This window comes from Sus scrofa, chromosome 7, assembly GCF_054392235.1.
Source record: "Sus scrofa isolate SSC_HxYL_T2T_F1_AM1 chromosome 7, Sscrofa_HxYL_maternal_Yorkshire_Landrace_v2.0, whole genome shotgun sequence".
Lineage (NCBI taxonomy): Eukaryota > Metazoa > Chordata > Mammalia > Artiodactyla > Suidae > Sus > Sus scrofa.
This window is the reverse complement of record NC_139389.1, coordinates 67,297,376-67,320,233: the sequence shown is the minus strand read 5'-3', so window position 1 is coordinate 67,320,233 and position 22,858 is coordinate 67,297,376. Positions and strand designations below refer to the sequence as shown.

The window sequence follows — 22,858 nt, the reverse complement described above, 5'->3', positions numbered from 1 at the left end:
GGGATTGAATCCGCTTCTTCAAGGATACTAGTTGAGTTTGTTACCACTGAGCCACAACAGGAACTCCCCTTTCTTTTTTCATATACTTTAAATAAATAAATATTGAGGAAGCCAGTTGCTTGGAGGCACGAGCATTTGGGAACATGCAGGAGAACTGAATATAACAGTGGAGAGTGTAGGACAGGGAGAGAAGGTGGGGGCAGGTAATGTCCAGATAGTGGGGGACATCCAGCTATGGGAAGGAGGCAGGATGTGGGAGCCCACCCAGGCAGGGAGGAAAGTCAGCTATTGAGAGTGGCCTGTCCCAGTGACACCTGAGGCCCTTAGCTGCTGGAGCAGAAGGAAGGTGGAGAAATGGCCTGAGCCAAGGAGCAGGGGCAGAGCTCAGGTTTGCAAGAAGTGAAGGAGGGGTGGGGCCTGAGGTCAGGCCCGAAAGGAACAGGATGTCTGTGTTGGGGAGGGAGGGATGAGGCAGTGCCAAAAACCAGCTCCTGCTCAGTCCAGCTCCTCCCTACCTGGACCAGTCCCAGGAGCCCGTCCCTAGCCTCCCAGCTACAAATCCACCCTGGGGCCGGATACCAGATCCCTTCACAATGCTGGTGGTCCATGGTCTGGATCCTTTGCTCAGCCTTCTCCTCATCTTGCTCCTGGACCCCCACAGCCCTGAGGGGGGCCATCCTCCTCAGCGAAGGTTTGAATACAAGCTCAGCTTCAAAGGACCAAGGCTGGCATTGCCTGGGGCTGGAATACCTTTCTGGAGTCATCATGGAGGTGAGGGACCAGCCATGCCCAGGGTTCCTCAGAATGCTGGAGCAGCTGACCAACTCTGGGTGGCTGTGACTTGGTGGGGAATGGGCCTGCCAGTAATAGCCTCTGCCCAAGATGGGGCCAGGACTGGGACAGACAGTGCCAGGGGCCCCAGGACTTTCCCTAGGCCTGTCTCCCACTCCACCACAACCCCAGCCTCATCCACCAGCCTCAGTTTCTACTCTCTGCCTCTCCCCTTTTATGCTCTGGGACTTCTCTCTTCTCTTTTTCCTCTCCTTGTAGGATCCCCCCCAACCCTGCCTCTTTGACCCATGAACACACACTCACACCCTCACATGCTGAGTCCTAGACACATAGACACAAAGCAACTTGGACCAGCACAAACCTACACTCTGTCAGGTGTGTGGCTGTCCATGACAGCTGGGGGGCTGCTGGAGGGAGGCATCCTCACAGCCAGCTATTTCACCAGCAGCGCCCCTAGCCCTGCCCTATATGTTTGTTGGGTGGAAGTAAGAATGAGAGCATCTTAGCCCATGCATTGTGTTCAGGGCTTTCTAAATCCAGGCCTACAAAGAATCCATCTTCTATTTGGTTTTGTTTTAAAAAGATTTTTGAGGAGTTCCCGTCATGGCTCAGTGGTTAACGAATCCGACTAGGAACCATGAGGTTGTGGGTTCGATCCTTGGCCTTGCTCAGTGGGTTAAGGATCTGGCATTGCCGTGACCTGTGGTGTAGGTCGCAGACGCAGCTCAGATCCCACATTGCTGGCATAGGCTGGCAGCTACAGCTCCGATTAGGCCCCTAGCCTGGGAATCTCCATATGCCGTGGGTGCGGCCCTGGAAAAGACAAAGATAAAAAATTAAAATAAAAAAATTTTTAAATTAAAAAAAATATTTTTGAGGCTGTATAAGGCCTATGTAATAGAGAAGAGCTTAAATCAGGAGCAAGCAAGAAGAATGGGACTTAAGAGTTGAGGCAGGAAATGAGTCCAGTTGCCAAAATTATGCTGTAAAGTCAGTCCACCCTTCAGAGCTGAGCCATTGATCTGGTTCAGAGACTCCTAGAAGGCAAACCAAAGAAAGAAATCAAATCCATTGTGTATTTCTGTGTCTATGAGATGTAAGTTCTGAAAAACAGCATGACTGCATGATTCCTAAGACCAGAACAAATATCTCTAAGAAGACAGGCCCTCTCAGCAGGGCCCTCCCTCACGGGGGCCAGGAGGTAAGCAAAGGAGGGGGGCTGTTCCTCACAGCACAGGGCCAGGCCCCGCCTCAGGGCCACTCACTGCCCTGGGCAGTATCAGGTCTGAGGTGTCACAGGCCATGTGGGGGAACAGGCATATTCGCCAAGATCACCCAGTAATGTTCATCATTCATTCATCTTTTGGGAGTTCCCTGGTGGTCTAGTGATTAGGATTCAGCATTTTCACCACTACAGCTCAGATTCAGTCCCTGGTATGGGAACTGAAATCTCACATCAAGCCACTGCATGCCTCAGCCAAAAACAAAACAAACAAACAAACAAAACATTCATTCATCCTTTTATCATACCTCACTCCCACACCCTCTGTGACTAGCCCAGAGGCTGAGTTAGGTTCACAAAGCCCGCAGTATGGGGTGAGGTCCCATGAACAACCCACATGAGGGAGTTCCTGTTGCGGCTCAGTGGTTATGAACCAGTGGTTATGACTAGGATCCATAAGGATGTGGGTTCAATCCCTGGTCTGGCTCAGTGGGTTAAGGATCCGGCATTGCCCTGAGCTGTGGTGTAGGTCTCAGACTCAGCTCAGATCCCGCATTGCTGTGGTTGTCGTGTAGGCCGGCAGCTGTGGCTCCGATTATCGATTAGACCCCTAGCCTGGGAACTTCCATATGCCACACTTGCGTCCCCAAAAAAGAAAAAAAAGAAAAAGAAAAAAAATATCTATATGCAGCAGAACGAGAAGCAGGGTAGGCAGTGGACAATCCTTGCCTCCTGCAAGTCACTTCAGAGGCAGAGGTGGCTTCCACGAGCCCCAGCACTCCTGGCCTGAGCCTCCCTGCCCCCAGCCCTGGCCTTTGCCGAGCAAACAGGGTGGATTAGCAGTCTCCGGAACATCCCAGCAGGGACTGGGCCCTGGGCCAGGTTCCAGGCTGGCAGGCCACAGGGGAGGGGAAGGGAGCCAGCTGGGGTGGGGTCTCTCATCTCCCTCCATTTCCTGCCAAGCCTACCTCAGTTTCCCGCCCCTTTCATCCCACCCCCCAGCCCCTCACCAGAGGTAATTGTCACACAGACCATCCTTCAGCCTTTCCTCAGCCCACCCGCACTTTCATGGCTTCCCCACCTTGGAAGGTCCAGCCTCATGTGGCTACTTCACAGCCTGGAGTCCTGGCCCTCCGCATGCTTCCTCTGTCAAGGAGCTCCCCCGTGTTCTATGGCCTCGGGCACATCCTTTCTCTCACAGGCCCTCAACTGAGAAACACAAAGGACTGGACACAAATCTCTCTCACGGTGGAAAAAGCTTGTGCTTTGGAGACGGAGTAGAGTTTCACTTAGTTCCTTAACTTTTCTGAGCCTCAGCATCCTCATCTGTAAAGTGGGGGTCTTATGAAAGCAGACCGCACAGATGTGCGGTGAGCCTTAGCCATGAGAAGGAATGCAATGTACTCCCTTCAGTCTGGCCTTCATGGCCCTTCCCTGGCAAAGACCCATCCAGCCATGCTGGGCTCCAATTCCTACTTGTTCGGTGGATTCCTGTGTCCGACCAGCCGGCCTGTTATTTGATGGTCGTGATGTCACCTCCTTCCTCCTCCTAGAGCCCAGCCTAGATCAGTGAGAGAGAAGGACTGGGGAGCAGGGCCGATGGGGCTCAGGCCTTGAGTTGCCCCGGTTTGCAGATGCCATCCTGGGCCTGGAGGAGGTGCGCCTGGCCCCATCCATGCGGAACCGGAGTGGGGCTGTGTGGAGCAGGACCCCTGTCCTCTTCCCCGCCTGGGAGGTAGAGGTGCAGATGAGGGTGACCGGGCCGGGGCGCTTGGGAGCCCAGGGCATGGTGAGTGGCCCCCACCAAGGTCCAGCAGAGGGGGTGAATCAGGGAGGCTGGAGGTGAGCCTGGGGTTCCAGTGCCCTGCAGGGACCCCGAGCTGAGCAGCTGGGGCCCCGCAGGCTGTGTGGTACACCCGGGGCAGGGGCCAGGTAAGCTCTGTCCTGGGGGCGCTGGACTCGGGGGACAGCATCGGGATCCTCTTCGACTCCTCGGCTGAGGATACCCAGGTAAGTCATAGTCTCCCGCCCCCCGCCCTGCCTACACCCTCCCCCTCCTCCCTGTGCCAGTGGCTCAGGCCGCTTGTCGCCTCCCACACAGAAGAGCCCTGCTATCCGCGTGCTGGTTGGTAATGGGCACAACCCCGACGAGCCACTCGGGTAAGTGCTGCCTGGGCTGACCCTCACCCCATCCCTGGGCTTTAAGGGGCTCAGAGGTTACCTCCACTGCCCCCGATGCCCTGCCCCAGCCTCTGATGGGGAGCCTTCCCCTCCTAGGGTGGTGCCCTCCTTGTTGACCTCTCATCTGAGCTGACGGTGCTGCGCTGGGGCTCCTGCCCACTGGGTCCCAGCTCTACCTTCTCTGGCCTGGAACCAGAGTTTCCTTGCTCTTCCCGGGAACCATCCCACTGAGTCCTCCATTCATGCAACGCAACAGCCCCAGGCCAGCGGGGGTGGTGAAATGACACAGGGTGGGGTCGGAGCACAGTGCTTTCACACACATCCTCTCATCTTGACACTCTTGAGAAGTGGGGATGATTCGTGCCCAGTTACAGGTGAGGACACTGAGGCCCAAACAGGTGAAGTGACTTGCCCCAGTTCACACAGCTGTGCACAGAGCTGAGATTTGAGGCCAGACTTGCCTGTGGAAGGCCCACGCCCTTCTCCGCGCCTGCTGCCAACCAGCCTGCCAGCCCTGTCCCTGTCTCCTAGATGACGTGGCTTCCCATCCTTCCCCAATCAGGTTGCTGCCTCAGCAGCTGCCTCCTCAGTTTGTCAGTGTCTCTCGGCAAACATCCTTTAGCTCATAACAATTAGAATAATTGCTAACATTTATGACCTAAGCTTACTGTACGCCAGGCTCAGCGCCAAGCACTTCACATTCATTTCTTGGTTAAGACTCATAACAATGTTATGAGGTAGTTTCAATTATTATCCTTTTTTAAAGATGGGGAAACTCAAGTTTGGGAAGGTGAGGTAACTCTCCCAAGGTCACACAGCTCTCCCTGGCTCTGAGCCCACTGAAGGTAGTGGTGACAGACGCTCCAGTGTGAGAGCGCCCAGAGAAACTCAGAACCTCTCAGGCTCAACGCCCCTAACTCTCAGAGCCAGCTGCACTGCCCCCCGGTGGGGGGGCAGGCTGGTCATACTCTTCTTGGCTGCTAAGGTGATCCAGTCTCATGTTGTCTGTCCTGAGTCAGTCCTGCTGCAGCCAAGCCTGGCAGAAGGGAAAGAGCAGCTGTACCCAGAGGGAAGCCAGTGGGAGATGGTAGGAGGAGGTGGTGGGCCTGGAGGATTGTGGGTAGAAACCCCACTCCTGATTCAGGCTCTGCCCCCTAGGGAAGATCCCCAGGGAGGCCCTTGGCCTCTTCTGCGAATTCCAAGTCCCAGCCTCCCGCCAGGCAAGGCTTTTGTTCCTCTCTCTTCTGCCATGGGGGCAGACCACAGCCGGGGAGGCTCAAGCTAGACAGCAGGGACACGTCCTGTACCAGTGAGGAGGGGTGGCACCACAGCCCGGGGCAGGACGGCCTCTGGGACCACCCCTACTTGTCAGGCCTTGGGTCCTGTGTGACTTGGCTGGATTGCATGTGCCCACAGGGATGGAGCCAGCCGGGTGCTGGGGTCCTGCCACCGGGCCTTCCGGAACCGGCCGAACCCCTTCAGAGCACGGATCACCTACTGGAGGCAGAGGCTGCGTGTGAGTCGCCCCTCCTGCTTCTGCGGGTCCACTGGGCGTGAGGTGGAGATTACAGGGCTTGGAGTTTTGTGAATGCCCACGACCCCACATACCTGTGTCACCACACAGGGTCCCTGGCATACACACACAGGATCCTCCTCCCCACACAGACTCCTAACTGGCCCCAAGGACATGCTTGGGTGGGCCAGGATGAGACTAGATGTGTGAGCCCCTCCACACGGCTCTGACAGCAGGCCCTAGGGCTGCCAGCAGGTCTTCCAGTCCAGGGGAGCCCTTGAGTCAGGCAGGGACCATCCCCTGCTGGGCTCAGGGGAGAGGAGTGGGCTCCCTCTACAAGGGGCTTGTGCCTTCCATGCCCCTCAGTTATCCCTGAACAGCGGACTCACTCCCAGCGACCCGGACGAGCTCTGCGTTGACGTGGGGCCTCTGCTTTTGGCCCCTGGAGGTTTCTTTGGGGTCTTGGCAGCCACTAGCACGCTGGCAGGTAAGTGCCTTCTGGGCAGGTAAGAACAGAGGAGTGGTGCCTGCTAGACACCCCTTCTAAGGGGCACTGGGTGTGAGGCCACCGTGTGTGACCCAGTAAAGCCATGAGCCATCTCTGGGCCTTCGTTACCAGCAAAGGAAGGTCATGTCTGCCTTGCAGAGTTGAAAAAAGTCTCAAAAAGAATAAAACATGAGAAGATTTTTTCCCAGTATCGGCACCACAAGAGCCCCTAGCTGAGAATTGTGGGGCAAGAGGAAGAGGGACAGCCACGAGGGACATTTCGGGAAATGGAGCAAAGCGATGTGATGTAACGGGGGTCCTGTGGAGAGACTCAGCTGGAAAGCAGGGTGCAGCTGGAGGTGGGAGTCCTGGGATGCCAGGACTTTGATCTTTAGACTCTGGGCCCCAGGGACCATGGAAATTTGCAGAGGAGGAGAGTGACATGGTCAGACCCACGTAGAGGAGGTGGCCTCTGTGTAGCTGCTTCTGCCAGTAGCAGCCAGGCTCCAGGCCTGAGGGTGTTGCTTATTCTGCAGCCATGGCTCTAGCTCAGGACTGTCCAGGTTTCCCTCTCACTGGGGCTCCCCCCAGCTCTGTGTGTGGGTCAGCCCTCACAGCCCACTCATCTGCTTGTCTGGTCCTCACACCTTTCCTATGAAGTGAGCAGGTCAAGGGTCAGAGCGGCCCAAAGTCAACCAGATCTCTTGCCTGCCTGGAACATAATGGAGGTTGGGGGCAAGGGCTGAATGGGTGAGTGGCTGGGTGGGGGCCACCTTCCCTCTCCACCCCTATTTACAGATGACCATGATGTCTTGTCCTTCCTGACCTTCAGTCTGAGTGAGCCGGGTCCGGAGGTAATGCCAGCCCTGGGCCTGCCCCGGGGGGAGGGCTGGGGGAGCGGCAGCCCAAGGATCTCTCCCCTCCCTGGATGCTCTGTTCAAATCCAGCTGCCAGACCTGTCATTCCAGCTGTTGTCTCTACCTGCTTGCTGAGCTCTGCTCAGGCCAAGCCTTGTGCTGGGCAGTGCTGGGGGCTGGAATTGACCCAGCCAGGCCCTGTCTTCAGGGACTTTCCAGCCTGGCTGGGAGCCGTGGGAGTACAGGGGGCTCCTAACTGGCCAGGAAAGCAGGGAAGACCGCATGGAAAAGATGAGTTTGAAGGGACAGAGGGAGTGGCATAGACAAAGTGAGGCCTAAGAGAGCTGCTGGGGTCTGGGCTGCAGCAGGAGGAAAGGGTATGAGGATTGGCCACAGCAGGGCTGGGAGAACTGGAAAGTTCTGGGCCTAGTGGCTGAGGTAAAGGAGAGCCGGCTTGGGGTGGGGGAGCACGTCCTTCCCATGCTGGGGTAAATGTTTGCACAAGGAGGGGGACTGGGCTTGTGGGAAGACCCCTTTGGCCCCCAGGTCACCCCTGGATTTGGGGCCTGAGTTTTTATCTTCTTCCTCCAGCCTCCCCCGCAGCCCTTCCTTGAGATGGAGCAGCTCCGCCTGGCAAGGCAGCTGGAAGGGCTGCGGGCAAGGCTGGCCCTGGGCACCAAGGAGGACACGATTCTGAAGCCAAACTCCAAAGTCCAGGAGGAGGGTAGGGATTCAGGGAACAGGCAGGTGGTCCAAGGGCCCATTCGAGTGTCCCAGGATCTTCTTCCCTTCAGACCAGGGGTCCTATACCCAGTGGGGAGATGGAGGCCTGAGGCAGCCATATATTAGCAGGCTCTGGGGCCCAGGTTCTGAGTCCTGTCCCTGTCACACCACCCAGACACATCTTTCCGGGGAAGAATCTTGGAGGGCCAGGAAAGTGTGGTTTCTGCCCCAAGCCAGGGTCTGTTGCCCCACCCCAGTGGGCTGCCCATCCCAGCTCTGCCCCAATCCCCAGGGGAAAGAATCTTTGACCTGGAGGAAACACTGGACCGATACAGCCAGATCCTGCAGGCTCTCCAGGGTCTCTCCAAACAGCTGGCCCAGGCTGAGAGGCAATGGAAGAAGGAGCTGGGGTCCACAGACTGTGCCAGGCCTGAGAGCACCTGGGTGAGTGGACTCTGTGGTAATCAAAGGTTTGCCTACAGGCCTGGAGAAGCTGAGCTCCCCAGGCACCAGTGGCCTCCCTCTGTCTAAAAAGAGGAGCAAGCACTACACTTGGGCACTTGCCTCCCCCGAAGCCTGGAGGGAAAGGTGGGCAGGGTGAAATGCTGCAGGTCGCAGGATGGGGAGAACTTGCCAGGCAGCAGAGTGTGCGGGGAGGGCTGCTCTGCACAAGCAAAGGCCCACAGAGCCCCGCGGCTGGGGCCGAGGAGAGGAGTTGCCAGGTATTTAGATGTGGGTCTCTAGACAAGTGACAGAAATAGACCAAGTGCTTATCTGCATGTAGCTCCACATGTGATTTGATTCACATACGCTTGCTTAACGCTCAGATGCACCAGAATCCCCGTTTCTCCTCCACTGCCATCCTGGCTTCCCCCTGGGAGTCATGTCCCCTGGCATACCCAGCCTGCAGCCTGAGAGCCGAACTCAGTCAAGATGTTAGATGCTGGGCAGAAGAGGCCAGCAGCCCCTGTGGGCTTTGCTGAGCTCTGGCAGCTCAAGGTTTGCCAGAGCAGCTGGAGTAGGGCAGAGGGGAAGGGGGCTACACTCAAGGGCTAGGTCTCTCTGACCCTACTGCCAGGCCCGGAACTCCCCCTGCCAGATTCTGTCCACCCGAGAGAAGCAGCAAGCTCTCCAGGTCACTCAGAAAGACAGGGGCCCAAAAATTGGGAGTGGTTGCCTGTACCCCGGGAAGAGAAGAGGAAAGGACTGGACTGGGCTGCTGCCTCCTTCTGGGGAAGGGAGGGATTCTGAGAAAGCCCCTAGTCAGTCACTGTCAAGGGGAAACCAGCACCCTCAGGGAGAGGGGTTTGCCAGGAGGGGGAAATCGGAGCCCAGGTGGACAGGGTCAGATAAACCTAACATATCCAAAATGAGGAGGGCCCGGGGAAGGCCTCTAGAAGGAAGAGGCTGCAAGTCCCTGGGGAAGATGGAATCTGAGAAGAGAGGGGCTGTGCCCTGGGCCCTAGAGAAGAGGCTGGCACTCCCGCAGGACTCAGCCAAGGTCAGTGCCCTACTCCGTGGACAGCTGACTCTCCTCCAAGACCTGCAAGAGATGAGGTAAGTGCACAGGGTGGGGAGGATCCCGGGGGAGAGGGAAGAGGAGTCCCAGTCCACTGATTTGCTTCTCTGCCTGAAGTCCCCCCATTAGCCCATTATTCTTTTTTTCTTTTTTTTTTTTTTTTTTTTTGTCTTTTTAGGGCCACATCCATGGCATATGGAAGTTCCCAGGCTAGGGGTGGAATTGGAGCTGTAGCTGCCAGCCTACAGCCACAGAAATGCCAGATCTGAGGCTCATCTGAGACCTACACCATAGCTCATGGCAACACCGGATCCTTAACCCACTGAGCAGTGCCAGGGATCAAACCTGCGTCCTCATGAATACTAGTCAGAATCGTTTCTGCTGAGCCACGAAGGGAACTCCAGCCCATTATTCCTTTGTGTTTCCTGAGCACCCAGCACAAAGCCTGGAGCCCAGGGAAGAGCTAGGGGCAGAATTAGGTTTGTTGAGTTGACTTGAATTTAAGTGAATTAAGTTTAAAGTTTTGAATCTCCTAGTTTAAATACAATTCCCTGAGACATTCTCACTCCAGGGAGAGTTAATAAATTTGAGCCTTCCTTCAGTGATAGCTTCTGGAAGGAGGAGGCATTTTGATGGGATTCTTGGAGTACAACCAAAATCAGGCCCAGTTGGAGGGAGCAGGGGTGGGGGTAGAGGGGAGCAGTCCTTAACTTCATTTTACTCACCTTCGGCCTCCCAGCATCCCACTCTAATCCTCTGGAGTTACCTATGAAGCCCTGTCATGAGAGGAGGGTGGCTTCAGGTTGGATGCTATGGCTGCAGCCCAACCCCCTTACTCCCTCCCCCACATCAAGATGCTTGAGGATGGGACTATGGGAAGAGAAAGAGGGGCCAAGGACCAAAAGCAGAGCCCAGGGAGCCTGGGTTTAAGAATGGACAGCTTTAGGGAGATGCTTCTCTGAGCTAAAACTGTCTCAGGATCCAGGAAGAAGGTTTAGGGTAAGAAGACCAGCCCCCAAGAAGAGGCCCTATGAATGGTACCTGTTCTCCACCCAGGTGCTGCCTTAGGGGATTATGGGAAATGATTAAGCAGTTTGGGTGTAATAATAAAGGATAATGAATTTTCTCCCTTGGTTTCCATCCTGCACTAGGGATGCAGCTGCTCACATGGCCTCAAGAGCCCAGGTCTTCTACCTACCTGTGGGCACCAAGCATCATTTCTTAGAGCTGGCCCAGATCCTGAGCCTACTGCAGAAGGACCTTCGGGGTCCAGCGGTGAGAGGGAAGGAAGGGGTACCATGGGGCTCAGCCCCGCTTTTTCCAGCACTTCTGTAGCCCCAGACCCCTCCTGCCTTGCCCCTGCCCTCCCAACAGGAACACCTGTGTCTGTGTGTGCATGCAAGAACACGGATCACATCCTCCCTCTGCCGTCTCTGCTTTCTGGAGAGTCCCACAGACTCTCAGTACTAGCAGAGCCCTGGAAACCACTTGGTCCAACTCCCACAATAACCAGAACACAAATGGGAATAGGTTGTACCCAAGAGCGTTCAAAGCTCGGTGAAGGCTGCTCTTCCCTACCCCTGCCCCATCTTTCTCTTTCCCTTGCCCTCTCCATCACACCAGTCTTTTGCTCTCTAATTCTCTTATCTCTAGAGCCTTCAGCCTCCCAATGATCCCAGATGGACCCATGGGAGCTGGTGTGGGGGAGGCAGTTTTGTCCCCTGCCCCCTCTACAAGTTCTGTGGATAAGAGCCAGGGTAGTCCAAGCCTGGGAAACAGAGCCCACAATGACCTAGATTCCAGGTCCCCCTCCCTCCTTCTGGATAAGAAGCTGACCTGGGATCTTAGAATATCCCCTTTCAGAAAGCGGCAGCCAAGGACCCCCGCCCACCTGGCTGGCCCCCAGGGATTTTCTCGTGCCTTCGGCCTGGCATCTTCCTGTTCTTCCTCCTCGTCCAGACTGTAGGCTTCTTCTGCTACGTACACTTCAGGTGGGCCTTCCCGTGGGCAGGACTTCCCACATCTACTTGGCATTTCTTGGGTCTGGGTCATAGTCATTGGGGCATTGAGGCCTGTGGTAGGGGTGCCTGTCTAGTCCACCGGTTGGCAAGGAGCAGTACCCAAGTTAGGATCCATTTTTTTTTTTCATTAGAGACTACTGACTACCTGCTCAGCCACTGGTCCCATCTCGGTCCTGCCCTCACAGAACTCACTCTCTAAAGTGAGAAACTGACAAGTAAATGACAGTCACATCCTTTGTGGTCAGTGTCATGATGGCAGGAAGCTCAGGGGCTATAAGAATGCAGGAAACAGCACCTGATTCAGCTAGGGGAGATCAGGGAATCACCTGGAAGGGATATTTGATATGGGTCATCAAGGCAACTAGGAACTTTCCAGCCTGACAAGATAAGTCAGGATGATACAGAAGGAAGAGCATGAGAAAAGGCATGGAAGCATGAGAAAAAACAAACAAACAAAAAAACCAGAATAGTTTGGAGAAAAAGTAGCAAGTTCAGTACTCTTAGGCAAAGGGTGGAACCAGTTTTTGAAACTTGGCAAAGAGAATTTAAAAGGTTGGTGGGCAGAGTTCCCATCATGGCACAATGGAAACGAATCCAACTAGAAACCATAAGGTTGTGGGTTTGATCCCTGGCCTTGCTCAGTGGGTTAAGGATCTGGCATTGCTGTGAGCTACGGTGTAGGTTGCAGATGCTGCTCGGATTTGGTGTTGCTGTGGCTGTGGTGTAGGTTGGCAGCTGTAGCTCTGATTTGACCCCTAGCCTGGGAACCTCCATATGCTGCCACTGCGGCCCTAAAAGGACAAAAGACCAAAAAAAAAAAAATTAAAAAAAGGTTGGAGGGAGGTCACATTTCTGCTTGAAGAGTGTTTGTAGATGAATGGAACATTTAGAAATACTAAGGTGTGCTAAGGAGCTCAGAAATAGGACAGTCCTTGTTGGTGGAATTTCAAGACAAGAAGAATCAGTATGGGCTGGGATGGTCCTAGAGGAGGACCAAAATGCACTGAGTTTTAAAAGCAGAGTGGGAGAGGGAATGACCTGCAGTTGTGGAGAACAGCAAAGGTATGTGGTGGAAATGATGACAGGCTTATGTGTTACACAGGGATGTTATGCTGGCCATAAGGCTGGAGCTACCTGCACAGACCTTGAATGCTAGAGGAAAGTGTGGTCCTGATGGAGCAGGTCAAGGCAGCTATAGAAGTCCCAGAGGAGGGGGTGCTGTGGTGCAGTGTGTAGGGAGATGAGTATAGCAGGTGTAGAGTGTCTAGTCTCAAAAACCCAGATCTGAGAAGCTCAAGTAAATTTCTTCTCTTCCTAGCAGCAAGCAGGAGCTGGACAAGAACCTTCAGGACTATCTGTCCACAGGCAGCCTTCCTCTGAGTCCAGCACCACAAATCTCTAGGGCTCTGGGTGCTCTGAGACGGCAGCCCCTCTACCCCAACATACATGCATGACCTGCCTCAAAGACCTGAAGAAAATGTCCACGACTCGAAACTAAGAAATCGATATATGCCTGGAGGATGGAGGGCTTGGCCAGTTTCTCTCCCTCTGGGTACCCACTTCCTATCCACACCTTAGTTTTCAGAGGCTCCAACCTTATTAAAAGTGATTTCCCTCTCCCCATGCTTTAATATACTCATTTACCTTCCAGCTTTCCCTTAATCTCTCTGAAGACTTCCATCTCTTTCAGATAATAGCTAGGAGTGAGGTCCAAACAGGCAAAGAGGCCAAGGGCTGGCTTGACTTCCAGAAGACAGTCCTTGATACTCCACAGGCCCTGAGCCCTGGGCTGTGGTGGGAGACGGAGTCACAGCTGTGTATAATTCTGTCCCCACATTTATCCAGAACAAAGAGTGGTCCAGGTGCCTTTCCTGGTCCTGCCCAGCCAGCATCACCAGGAACAGCTATTTCTCCCTGCTTCTTATAGCTCCAGGGGTCAGCAGGGCAGGCGCACAATTAAGAACTCTGAGAGGCAACCCATGGAGCCGTAATTGGGATTCCCGCTCTGCTTCCCTTTCCCAGCTGCTGGAGCAGCGGGTCGAAGAGGAGGTTGGGGTAGGGCCCGGGGCTATTCGCTATTCGCATCTCTCAGTGAAATCCTGGTTATTAGCGACCCGGGGGAGGAGGAACTAGGGGGAGAGTAGGAAATAGGGTTCTGGGCGCGTAAAAGCGCAGCTCATTCCCCTGGAGAGCGAGCCCCCCACCCCCCACATCGCGGCAGGCCCCAATCCGCTGTGGCCAGCGGAGCTTGGCATTGAAGGAGGGACGTGGGGGAGGCGGGAGTGAAGAGCGTGCACGTGGTCCAGCCTTCTCAGCCCCGTGCATGCCCCCCGCCCCCTGTGAGGAGGGGTTTGGGGAGGTGGAGGCGGGCCCGGGCAGGGGCGGGCGGTGGGCGGTGCAGAACGTGGGGCGCCTGCCTGCGGCGGGAGCTGTCCCCGAGACCTAGTGCTGAAGTAGGCGCGGACGTGCCTGGGTGCCCGGCGCGTGGTACCCAGCGCCCGGGGCCAGCGAAGACCATGGCGTTTATGGTGAAGACCATGGTGGGCGGCCAGCTGAAGAACCTCACTGGGAGCCTAGGGGGCGGCGAGGACAAGGGGGACGGGGACAAGTCGGCCGCCGAAGCGCAGGGCATGAGCCGAGAGGAGTATGAAGAGTATCAGAAGCAACTGGTGGAAGAGAAGTGAGTGGCTCCAACGACCCTCCCCATCCTAACCCCTAATGAACCGCCCTGCCCACGCTTAGGGGAGTCTCAGACCCCGAGCCTCTCCCCTACTTTTCTAGACGCAATAAGAAACTGGGAGGTGCCCTCTAGGCTGCCCCCAGAGCCACCCCATCTCAAACCCAGAAACCCTGCTCCACTTTCGCCTTCGGGTCCAGGGAGTGGGGGAAGGGGCGATAGGGCCCTGGGACGAGGTGGGGGCACGTGCATTTCTGACGAAATAAGTAATCCCTTAATCCGATCTGGTCCCAGCCGTCTGTGTCTTCCAACTGGAGCTCCTCAGAGCCTGAAACTCTGAGAAAAGCGGTGCAGCTGAGGGGGAAACCAGTTGTGGAAACAGATCCTGAGATGGAGGCACTCACAGATATTGAGGGTACTTGTGTGAGGACAATGCTGGACAAAAAGGCAGCTGGGGTGGAATCAAGGGCTGAACTCTAGAGCTAGGCTGCTTGGGTCAGGTCCCAGCTTTGCTTCTTTTTAGAAGGGTGACTTTAGGCAAGTTACTTAATCTTTCTGTGCCTCAGTTTCTTCTTCTGTAAAATGAGGATGGTAATCATAAAAAGTGCCTTATATTTTTTTGAGGGATAAACTTTAATGCACATAAACCACTTAGTGGAGCTCCTGGTACATGGTAAATCATTGAATATTAGCTCTTATTATATCACTTAGTCGTAATAACAGTTTTGTGAGTTGCAAAATCTTACCCCCATTTTACAAAAGAGGAAGGTAAGTGACCTACTCAAAGACGTACCAAAAGTGGTACGGAAGTGGAGCCAGGACTCGGACTCATGTCTGTCCTGAATACTTCCCCTCACAAGACACAATCTGTCAAGGAGGGAAAAAGACCCAGTCAGAGGCCACAAGGGACATATATTAGGGTCTGCAGAGAGAGCCAGACAGAGTGACGCCCCTGCCCCAATAGCTCCGTCTAGTAACGGGTGTGGAGGTGATAAAGTGCTCTGTGATAGGGGAGAGGTGGCAAAGATTGCAGCAGATCAGAGCACCAAGTACCCAGCACACAGGCCAGCAGGTGGAAGCATTGTTAACCTTGGCCAGGACGCAGAGACCCTTCCAGCCCCTTCCTCTCAGCCCCCACCCATTCTCTCAGCCCTGTCCATGATTCTGGCCCTCGTGCCCCCGCAGGATGGAGCGGGATGCACAGTTCACTCAGAGGAAGGCAGAACGGGCCACGCTGCGGAGCCACTTTCGAGACAAATACCGGCTGCCCAAGGTAAGCTTAGGGGCTGGGGCTGCAAGGAACATCCAGGACCCTGAGCTCTGGGCTGCAGACTCCTCTGCAACTCTCGAGGAGGGTTTGACGAAATCCTGATACTCTCACTCATTCATTCATTTAGTTTAATGCTGGGCACTCAGAAGTAGTCTAGTCCTTCTGGAGCCAGTCCAGGCCCCTTCTCAGAGTCAGGCCTAGACAGGCGAGAAGTTGGAAGGCAGTATACTTTATGCAGGGGTAAAATCTCTTGGACTTTGAACACTTAGGGAGGGGAGCAGATGGGGAGAAGGCAGTACTGTGGGCCAGGCACTTGACCTTCACACTCTTACATAACCCCACAGTAATTCTACCACATAACTATTACCCACATCTGGAAATAAGGAAACTGAGCCTCAGTGAGATTAAGGGACTTGGTTAAGGTCACACAGCCAGCAAGTGATGGAACTGGGATCAGACCTCAAGCCTGGGCGTGCTGAGCCTGCACTTGCTCCAGGACCCCTGGCTGCCTTCTAGAGTATGGAGTCTCTCTGTAGAGAGCAAAGTACCCCCTCAGTTGGCTGAGTAGCCATAAGGATGCTTCCCTGGGCACTGCAGCACCAGATGGGCATGTAAGTGTTCTACTCCTGCTGCCTAAGGAGGGAACTGAAGAACAAGCTACTCCCAGTGCCCATAATCATGCTAGACTCTGAGGAGAAACAGAAGTACGGGCTACAGTACACCTGACCTTGATCTTCCACTTGAATTGGAAGATCCGATATGTGAACATCACATTTACCCATTCAACAAATGTTTGCTGAGCCCTTGATGGCCTCTAACTCCCTACGGGGCATTAGTCTTTTGAAAGGCTCTCAAAGTGAGAGTTAAATCCAGCTAGGAATGGAGTCAATCCTCAAATGCTTGCACTAAGTATATAAGGGACACAACTCCTGCCATCAGGGAACTCTGAGTCCAGTAGGAGAGAAAAGACTTGGCTGTAACTGAGCAAGATATAAAGTAGAAAGCCCCAGGGCCCCCAAAGAGACAGGGAGGTGCAATGACAATCAGCAGGTAGGTGCTGCACAAAAAAGGCACAGATGTCAGAATCAGGGACATAGGTTGAAATCTAGCTCCCCCACTTCCTAGTTGTGTGACTTTAGGCAAGGTACTTAAGCTATCTGAGCCTCAATTTCCTTTTTTTGTAAAATGGAGAAAACAACATCTACCTCACAGGGTTGTTTTGAGAATCACAAGCACTCAGCTCAATGTCAGCCATGTAATAGGTGTTTGACAAATGGAACCCATCACTGCGATTAGTAACATCCTTCAGGACAGTTAACGACAGTCAACACACAACTTGGCTGACTCAGTCTGACGCCCAGGTACTTTCGTGTTGTCATCACTCACTATGCTGCTGTCTTACCTTCAGTATCTCAGAGTGAAGTAAGCCGGCGGACAAGTGCAAGGTCTCCATATTCAAGTGGCAAAAGCTCGATCCTGGGATGGGGGACGGGGACTGAGCGTACTGAAATACGGAACTCCAGAATCTAGGGGCCTGGGACCCAGTCCAGACCTCCTCCTTGTCCCTCGACTCTGAGTTCCCACAGACCTCCAACCCCACCCCACCCCTTTCCTTCTTCCCTTCAGAACGAGACAGATGAGAGCCAGATCCAGATGGCAGGTGGAGACGTGGAGCTGCCCCGGGAGCTGGCCAAGATGATTGAGGAGGACACAGAGGAGGAGGAGGAGAGGGCCTCGGTCCTTGGACAGCTGGCCAGCCTCCCTGGCCTGGACCTTGGCTCACTCAAGGACAAGGCCCAGACCACACTGGGGGACCTCAAGCAATCAGCTGAGAAGTGCCATGTCATGTGACTACATCCCCTGGGGTGACCAGAGGGCTGGGCCCACATAAGCACTAAAAGCATGTCTCACATTCCAGGGTCCCATATCCCATCTTGGCTTTTTTCCCTGCCCCACACCAGCCCCTTCTCATCCATGGCTCAAGTCTGCCTTCCACACTCTCTCTCCACAGGGAGAAAAGTCCCCATTCCTTGCCCTACCCTTCAGGACCCACCCTCCCTACTCTGCCTGGGGAAGCCTCCTAAGATTGTGAGAATAGGCCTGACCCTCTCTGGCCATGGTCCCAAGTTTCTGCACACAGGAACACCTGTAGAGGAATACACAGAGGGACACAGAAACCCTGGCAGGTGTAGAGGCATATGCCTCAGATGCATCCTGGCACACACAGACGCAAACACAGGCCAGCTCCTGAGTGCCTATCCCCTCTAGACATCAACACTCAGATATGCTTAGAGGGGGCTTTAGGCAGACACCCTCAGCAGGCAGGAGGCCTAAATACAAGTCTCCACATTTATTCTCCTCAAAACCCACTGCCCTTTCTGGGTCTCATTTCATCATCTATAAAATGGGGATGGACTGGGTGATTTCTAAGACTTTCTAAATTGGCCCTTTCTGGCCCCTTGGAGTCAAACCCACACTCCTCCTTGGGCAAGGCAGCAGCTGCAGCCATGGCCTCAAGTGGCTGCCACTGTGGGCTCTGGCTCTTGGAAGCTGAGCAATGCTATGTGAGGGGCCTACTTCCAAGGATGAAGCTGGCACTGAACAGTAGCCCAGGCAGCTCCAGGCCTTCTCTGGGCCTAGGGCCCAGCCAATTTCTGTTCTGTTCCTGTAGTTCTATCTCTGGATTCCATAGCTGGATTTCCTCTCTCAACTCAGTGAAAAATAAAAATTCCAAATGACCTGCCTATTCTCCCAGTTCTTACTGGCCTCCAGGAGTCTTGTGTTTCCCAGGCCCCTAACCCGGCCCTTGGAGGGGTGTCCTCTCCCTCCTCAGCCGTAGCTTCGTAGGAGTTCCAGCCCCTGTAAGATATCCAAGCTCTACTCTCAGGGCCCTGGGTAAGTGCAGGGTCCTAGTATTAGTCGAATGAGCATCAGTTCAGTCTGCAGCCAGATGAAACAGATCTGGGCTTTGGGGAGGATGTGGGAGCCAGCTGGATGGGCTGCAGTTGGGAAAGGCAGGGCCTCTGGGTCATTACCTGAAACTGAAGGAGGTGCCAAGGCTCAACTATGGCTCTTTCTGTTACCTGTGCCTATATGCCTCTCTGCAGCTTGCAAATGGAGGGTGTAACAAAAAGAAGGCAGAGCAACTGTTTCCAGCCCTGGCACTGCTGTGTGATTTCTGAGCAGGTCTCTTTCCCTCCCTGAGCCTGTTTTTCTTGCTGTGAAATGGAGAGTCCCTCCCTCAATAACAATAATACATTTCAAAAGGTGACCATCTGTAAAGTCCTTGGCATATGACACCATATCAATCAGTAGTAACTCATTCTTTAAAAGGAAAGTGAAGAGTCCAAATTTCATCCTGCTTACCACTGGGAAGCGGGGAGGTCCAGGAGACCAATCAGGAGGCTCCACAAGCAGGCCATCCCAGGGGCCTGAGAGGAACAAGGTGCTATAGGCCGACCCTGATGTCCCCGCTTGGCACCAGCCTGTGGAGAAGCCAGCCAAGATTTACAGGTGGAACAGCCATCTAAGGGTTTGGTTTCAAGGGCGAAGCTTCCATTAGGCCTCCCTTTTTTTTTTAAGGGCTGTACCCACAGCATATGGAGGTTCCCATGCTAGGGGTCGAATTGGAGCTACAGCTGCTGGCCTACACCACAGCCACAGCAACGTCAGAACCTCAACCCACTGAGCAAGGCCAGGGATTGAACCCGCAATCCCATGGTTCCTAGTCAGATTCGTTTCCACTGAGCCGTGATGGGAACTCCAAGCCTCCTTTTTAAAATAAAAACAAGGAACATATAACCTGGGCCATAGGTAATGTTGGGAGGGACAAGTGGAAGAGAAAGAGAGGATGAGGAGTTTGGAGGGTTAAGGGTGGCAAGGGACGAAGGCCTAGGATCTGGGCAGTGCTGCTCAGGCTGTCGTGCCAGGCCTTCTCTCTTAAGCATCCCTGGGGCAAGGGGCCTGGGCCTCTGAGCTGCTCCTAAGCAGCCCACACCCCCATCCCTGGGGGTGGTCACTGGACAAAAACCCCTCCTGACCTTCCTGGAGCTGGAGGAGACCAAGTTCCAGCCCTGGGCTGTGCAGAAGGGAGCACGGGCCTCAGCAGCGTCAGCAGCAAGACCCACGTCAGCACTCCGCCCTCCAGGGGCCTCCTGCCTAATGGGATTGGACAGACCCCTTTCCCCTCAGTGGTTTGCAAGACCAAGAGCAAAAGAGGCAGGGATGTGGGCCGTGGGAAGGCTGGAGGGTTAGCACTCACTAAACCCTCACAAAATGGGCTGCTTGGGGCCTGAGGTCAGGGAGGGGGAGGGGGCTGAGCCCCCACACTGATTACTTCCTCACAGCCTGAGAACCCTAAGAAGCTTTGACCTGTCTGCACATCCCTGGAATCGAGACGGGGATGAGGCTCTGTGGGAGAAGGAGCTGGCTCTGGGGCTCAGGCAGAGATGGGCAAGAAGGGCAGGCTGAGGGGCCCCCAAGTTCTGCTGGCCTCACCTGCCTCCCCCTTCCTTCCTCTGCTCTCTAGGCTTCTCTGTCAGTCCATGTCCCCTCATCTGTGTGCCCCACCCTCTGTCTCATTCCTGGCTCCTATGTGTCCTACCCCGACGCCCTCAGTGTGGGGCAGGCCTGCCCCACTGCCAGCCCTATTACTAGACCTATGCTCTGGAGTTCCCATTGTGGCACAGTGGAAATGAATGCGACCAGGAACCATGAGGTTGCAGGTTCGATCCCTGGCCTCTCTCAGTGGGTTAAGGATCCAGCATTGCTGTGAGCTGTGGCGTAGGCGGGCAGCTGTAGCTCTGATTCGACCCCTAGCCTGGGAACCTCCATAGGCTGCAGGTGCAGCCCTGAAAAGCAAAAAAAGAGCAATGCTCTCCTCCTATCCTGCTTCACGCCCATTCAGACAACCACTTTCTCCAAGGCTAGTCCACCCTCCTGGTGTGATGTGAGGGCCACAGAGAAAGGCACTTACCACCAAAACTTGCCCTTCCGGACCGATTATATAAAGTCCCATCGTTTAGGGCACCAAGACTTTAGAGAAGGCCACTGCCTCTCCAGGCCCTTCCTCCTGTTCTTCTCTCCTTTCCTCCTTCTCGCCCTGAGAGTAGCCAGAGGATACAGGAAATGTTGAAAGGTCATGAGACGGCCCTCCAGCCCCCTTTGACTCTTTCAGGCCGCCCTGTACACTTTCAATCTCACCCTCAGGTTTTCTGGCCCCAGAAACAGGGAATTTCAGGGAGGTTGGTGACAAGCCCTGGCTCCTGCACAGCTCAAGTCCCCTTCTGCCTTCCATCCCCCCAGATGGCTCAGACCTGGTTCCCAGAGGAAAAAGGGGTGCAGAGAGAGCAAATGACTCTCCGGAGGCCAGTCAGTCTCCAGGGAGAAGTCTGGGAGGGCAGTGATGGGTTAGTTCTGAGGATTCCCCCTTCCCCCAACAGCCAGATGGTCCCTCCTCAAACACGGGAGGCCCTGGCAGGGCAGGGGCTGGGACATCTGGGGGAATGTCTGTTGGCTGAGCCTGAGCTGCTGGCAGTGCCTATTGACCCAGCTGACTCCTGAGGCTGGCTTGGGGGTGGGGAGCCCAAAGCCTGCTGCCCTGCCTCCCACCAGGTGCCTGCCAGACATCACTGTTCCCGGAATCCGTGTGAGGCTCAGAACAGGGGAGCCAGGATGGGCTGGGTCCAGGAGAAGAGTAATGTTGAAGCTGCCTTTCCTTTATTTAGCGAGAACTGTGCCTGTATGATCCTGAGTGTAAGTCTGCATGGGGTCTACAGGGCTTGTGATCTTGTATGTAGCTTTCAGTGTTTTTGTGCCTGTGGCCCATGGCCTATGTCTGTGTATCTATGGGATTTCCACCATACAGGTGTGGGTGTGTTACTCTTGGGAAAGTGGTCCTTGATGTCCTCCCTTCCCTCATGCCCTAGCCTCAAGGTCAGGGAGGGGTAAGATGGCAGCTGGCCTCTGAGGATAAGGATCCTTCTATTTTAATTTTTTTTATCTTTTTATTTTCTGTCTTTTTAGGGCAGCATCACGGCATATGGAGGTTCCCAGGCTAGGGGTCCAATTGGAGCTACAGCTGCTGGCCTATGCCACAACCACAGCCACATCAGATCCAAGCCATGTCTGCGACCTACACCACAGCTCGTGGCAACACCAGATCCTTAAACCACTGAGCAAGGTGGCTAAGCCACGCTGAGAACTCCGACAAGGGCCCTTCTAAATGACCTCCTATCAGGAATCAAGTTTTGGAGTTCCTGGTGTGGCTCAGTGGAAACAAATCCAACTAGTAACTGTGAGGTTGCAGGTTCGATCCATGGCCTTGCCCAGTGGGTTAAGGATCTAGTATTGCCGTGAGCTGTGCTGTAGGTTGCAGACACAGCTGCGATCCCACATTGCTATGGCTGTGGCGTAGGGCGGCAGCTGTAGCTTGATTCCCCTAGAGTGGGAACTTCCACATGCCTCAGGTGTGGCCCTAAAAAGAAAAAAAAGGGGGGAGTTCCCGTCGTGGCTCCGGGGTTAACGAATCTGACTAGGAACCATGAGGTTTCGGGTTCTATCCCTGGCCTTGCTCAGTGGGTTAAGGATCCCACGTTGCTGTGGCTCTGGTGTGGGCTGGCAGCTACAGCTCCGATTAGACCCCTAGCCTGGGAACCTCCATAGGCCTCGAAAGAGCGGCCCTAGAAAAGGCAAAAAGACAAAAAGACAAAAAAAAAAAAAAAAAAGGAACCAAGTTTCTGTACCCTAGGGTTAGGCCCCTGGGAGACAGAGGGTCCAGGCTCCAGGCTCAGGTGCTGCTTCCCCAGCTTGGCCCAGTGCTGGCTCGGCTAGGGGACTTAGGGGAGCGGGGAGGACAGGGCAGGGTGAGGCACTCAGACGCTGGGGTTTGGGGGCTGTCTTCCTGCACTTTGAAAGTGTCTTAGGCACTTTCAAAGTGTTAACGGTGAGAGGTGGAAAAAACTCGCTTCTAGGAGAAAACTGTATTTAACAAGCACATTAGTAATTTCCCATAGGCCTCTGTCATTTGAAAAAAATTCTAGGGAGCCCCACCTCCTCTGGCTGGCCTGCCTCCCTCCCTGGCAAGTGGATTAGACACAGGACCAGCCTGAAGGGTATCTCAATGTTTTATCCAGGGAGGGCCCTTCTCCAGGGCCTCCTCCTCTGGCTTCTTCTGTACCCAGTCCCCCCAAGGGGGCTCATGCCCTTCCATATCCACATGTATAATAACTTCAGGCCTCTGTTCTCAGAGAACCAATGCCGATATTACAAACAACTGGGCCCTGTGGGCCAGTCCTCCATCCCACCATGCTTCTATTCAATTAGTCTTTCACAAACCCCATCCTTCCTAATTCCCACTCTCCCTCCCACTTAGTCTTCTCCATTCACCCACCCATGGGCCCCTTCATCCCCCTCCTCCCTTCCTCTATTTTACTCACTGAAGCTTTTAAGTCCAGCCCATTCCCAGAGAAATCTGAGCGCATTCTTCTGTCTAGATTTGAAAATAACATTTTATCGAAATCTTACTATGCGTCAGGCTCCTGTACAGTGACTAACTTAATCCTTACATATTGCCACGGCACATGGCATCTTCATCTC

The 22,858-nt window shown here is 54.4% G+C and overlaps 2 protein-coding genes and 1 long non-coding RNA gene across 6 annotated transcripts; 2 read left to right on the top strand and 1 right to left on the bottom strand.

Annotated features, from left to right (window-relative positions):
• The first annotated feature begins 445 nt into the window (after window positions 1-445).
• On the top strand, window positions 446-12,934 carry LMAN1L (lectin, mannose binding 1 like). Of its 4 annotated transcripts, none has more exons than XM_084968801.1 (14): window positions 486-771; window positions 3,649-3,803; window positions 3,917-4,024; window positions 4,116-4,174; window positions 5,612-5,711; window positions 6,075-6,195; window positions 6,405-6,554; window positions 6,994-7,049; window positions 7,644-7,776; window positions 8,068-8,219; window positions 9,265-9,332; window positions 10,446-10,569; window positions 11,158-11,285; window positions 12,637-12,934. In XM_084968801.1, exons 1-14 carry the CDS (start codon window positions 594-596, stop codon window positions 12,767-12,769), a joined length of 1,665 nt encoding a protein of 554 aa, XP_084824927.1. In that variant the 5' UTR covers window positions 486-593; the 3' UTR covers window positions 12,770-12,934. The 4 variants fall into 4 exon arrangements, with proteins under 4 accessions (XP_001925484.2, XP_005666208.1, XP_084824927.1 ...); XM_084968800.1 differs by having other exon boundaries at window positions 12,634-12,934; XM_001925449.5 differs by lacking the exon at window positions 6,405-6,554 and having other exon boundaries at window positions 446-771.
• On the bottom strand, window positions 11,186-22,751 carry LOC146401647 (uncharacterized). Its single transcript, XR_014810560.1, has 6 exons — window positions 22,699-22,751; window positions 20,238-20,363; window positions 18,629-18,747; window positions 16,665-16,738; window positions 12,960-14,346; window positions 11,186-11,366 (listed from the first exon to the last, which is right to left on the bottom strand). It is a non-coding gene; the product is annotated as an uncharacterized LOC146401647 (long non-coding RNA).
• CPLX3 (complexin 3) lies at window positions 13,832-18,016 on the top strand. Its single transcript, XM_003128491.5, has 3 exons — window positions 13,832-13,995; window positions 15,178-15,265; window positions 16,889-18,016. The coding sequence occupies exons 1-3, from the start codon at window positions 13,832-13,834 to the stop codon at window positions 17,111-17,113; spliced, it is 477 nt and encodes a 158-aa protein (XP_003128539.1). The 3' UTR covers window positions 17,114-18,016.
• Window positions 22,752-22,858: the final 107 nt, after the last annotated feature.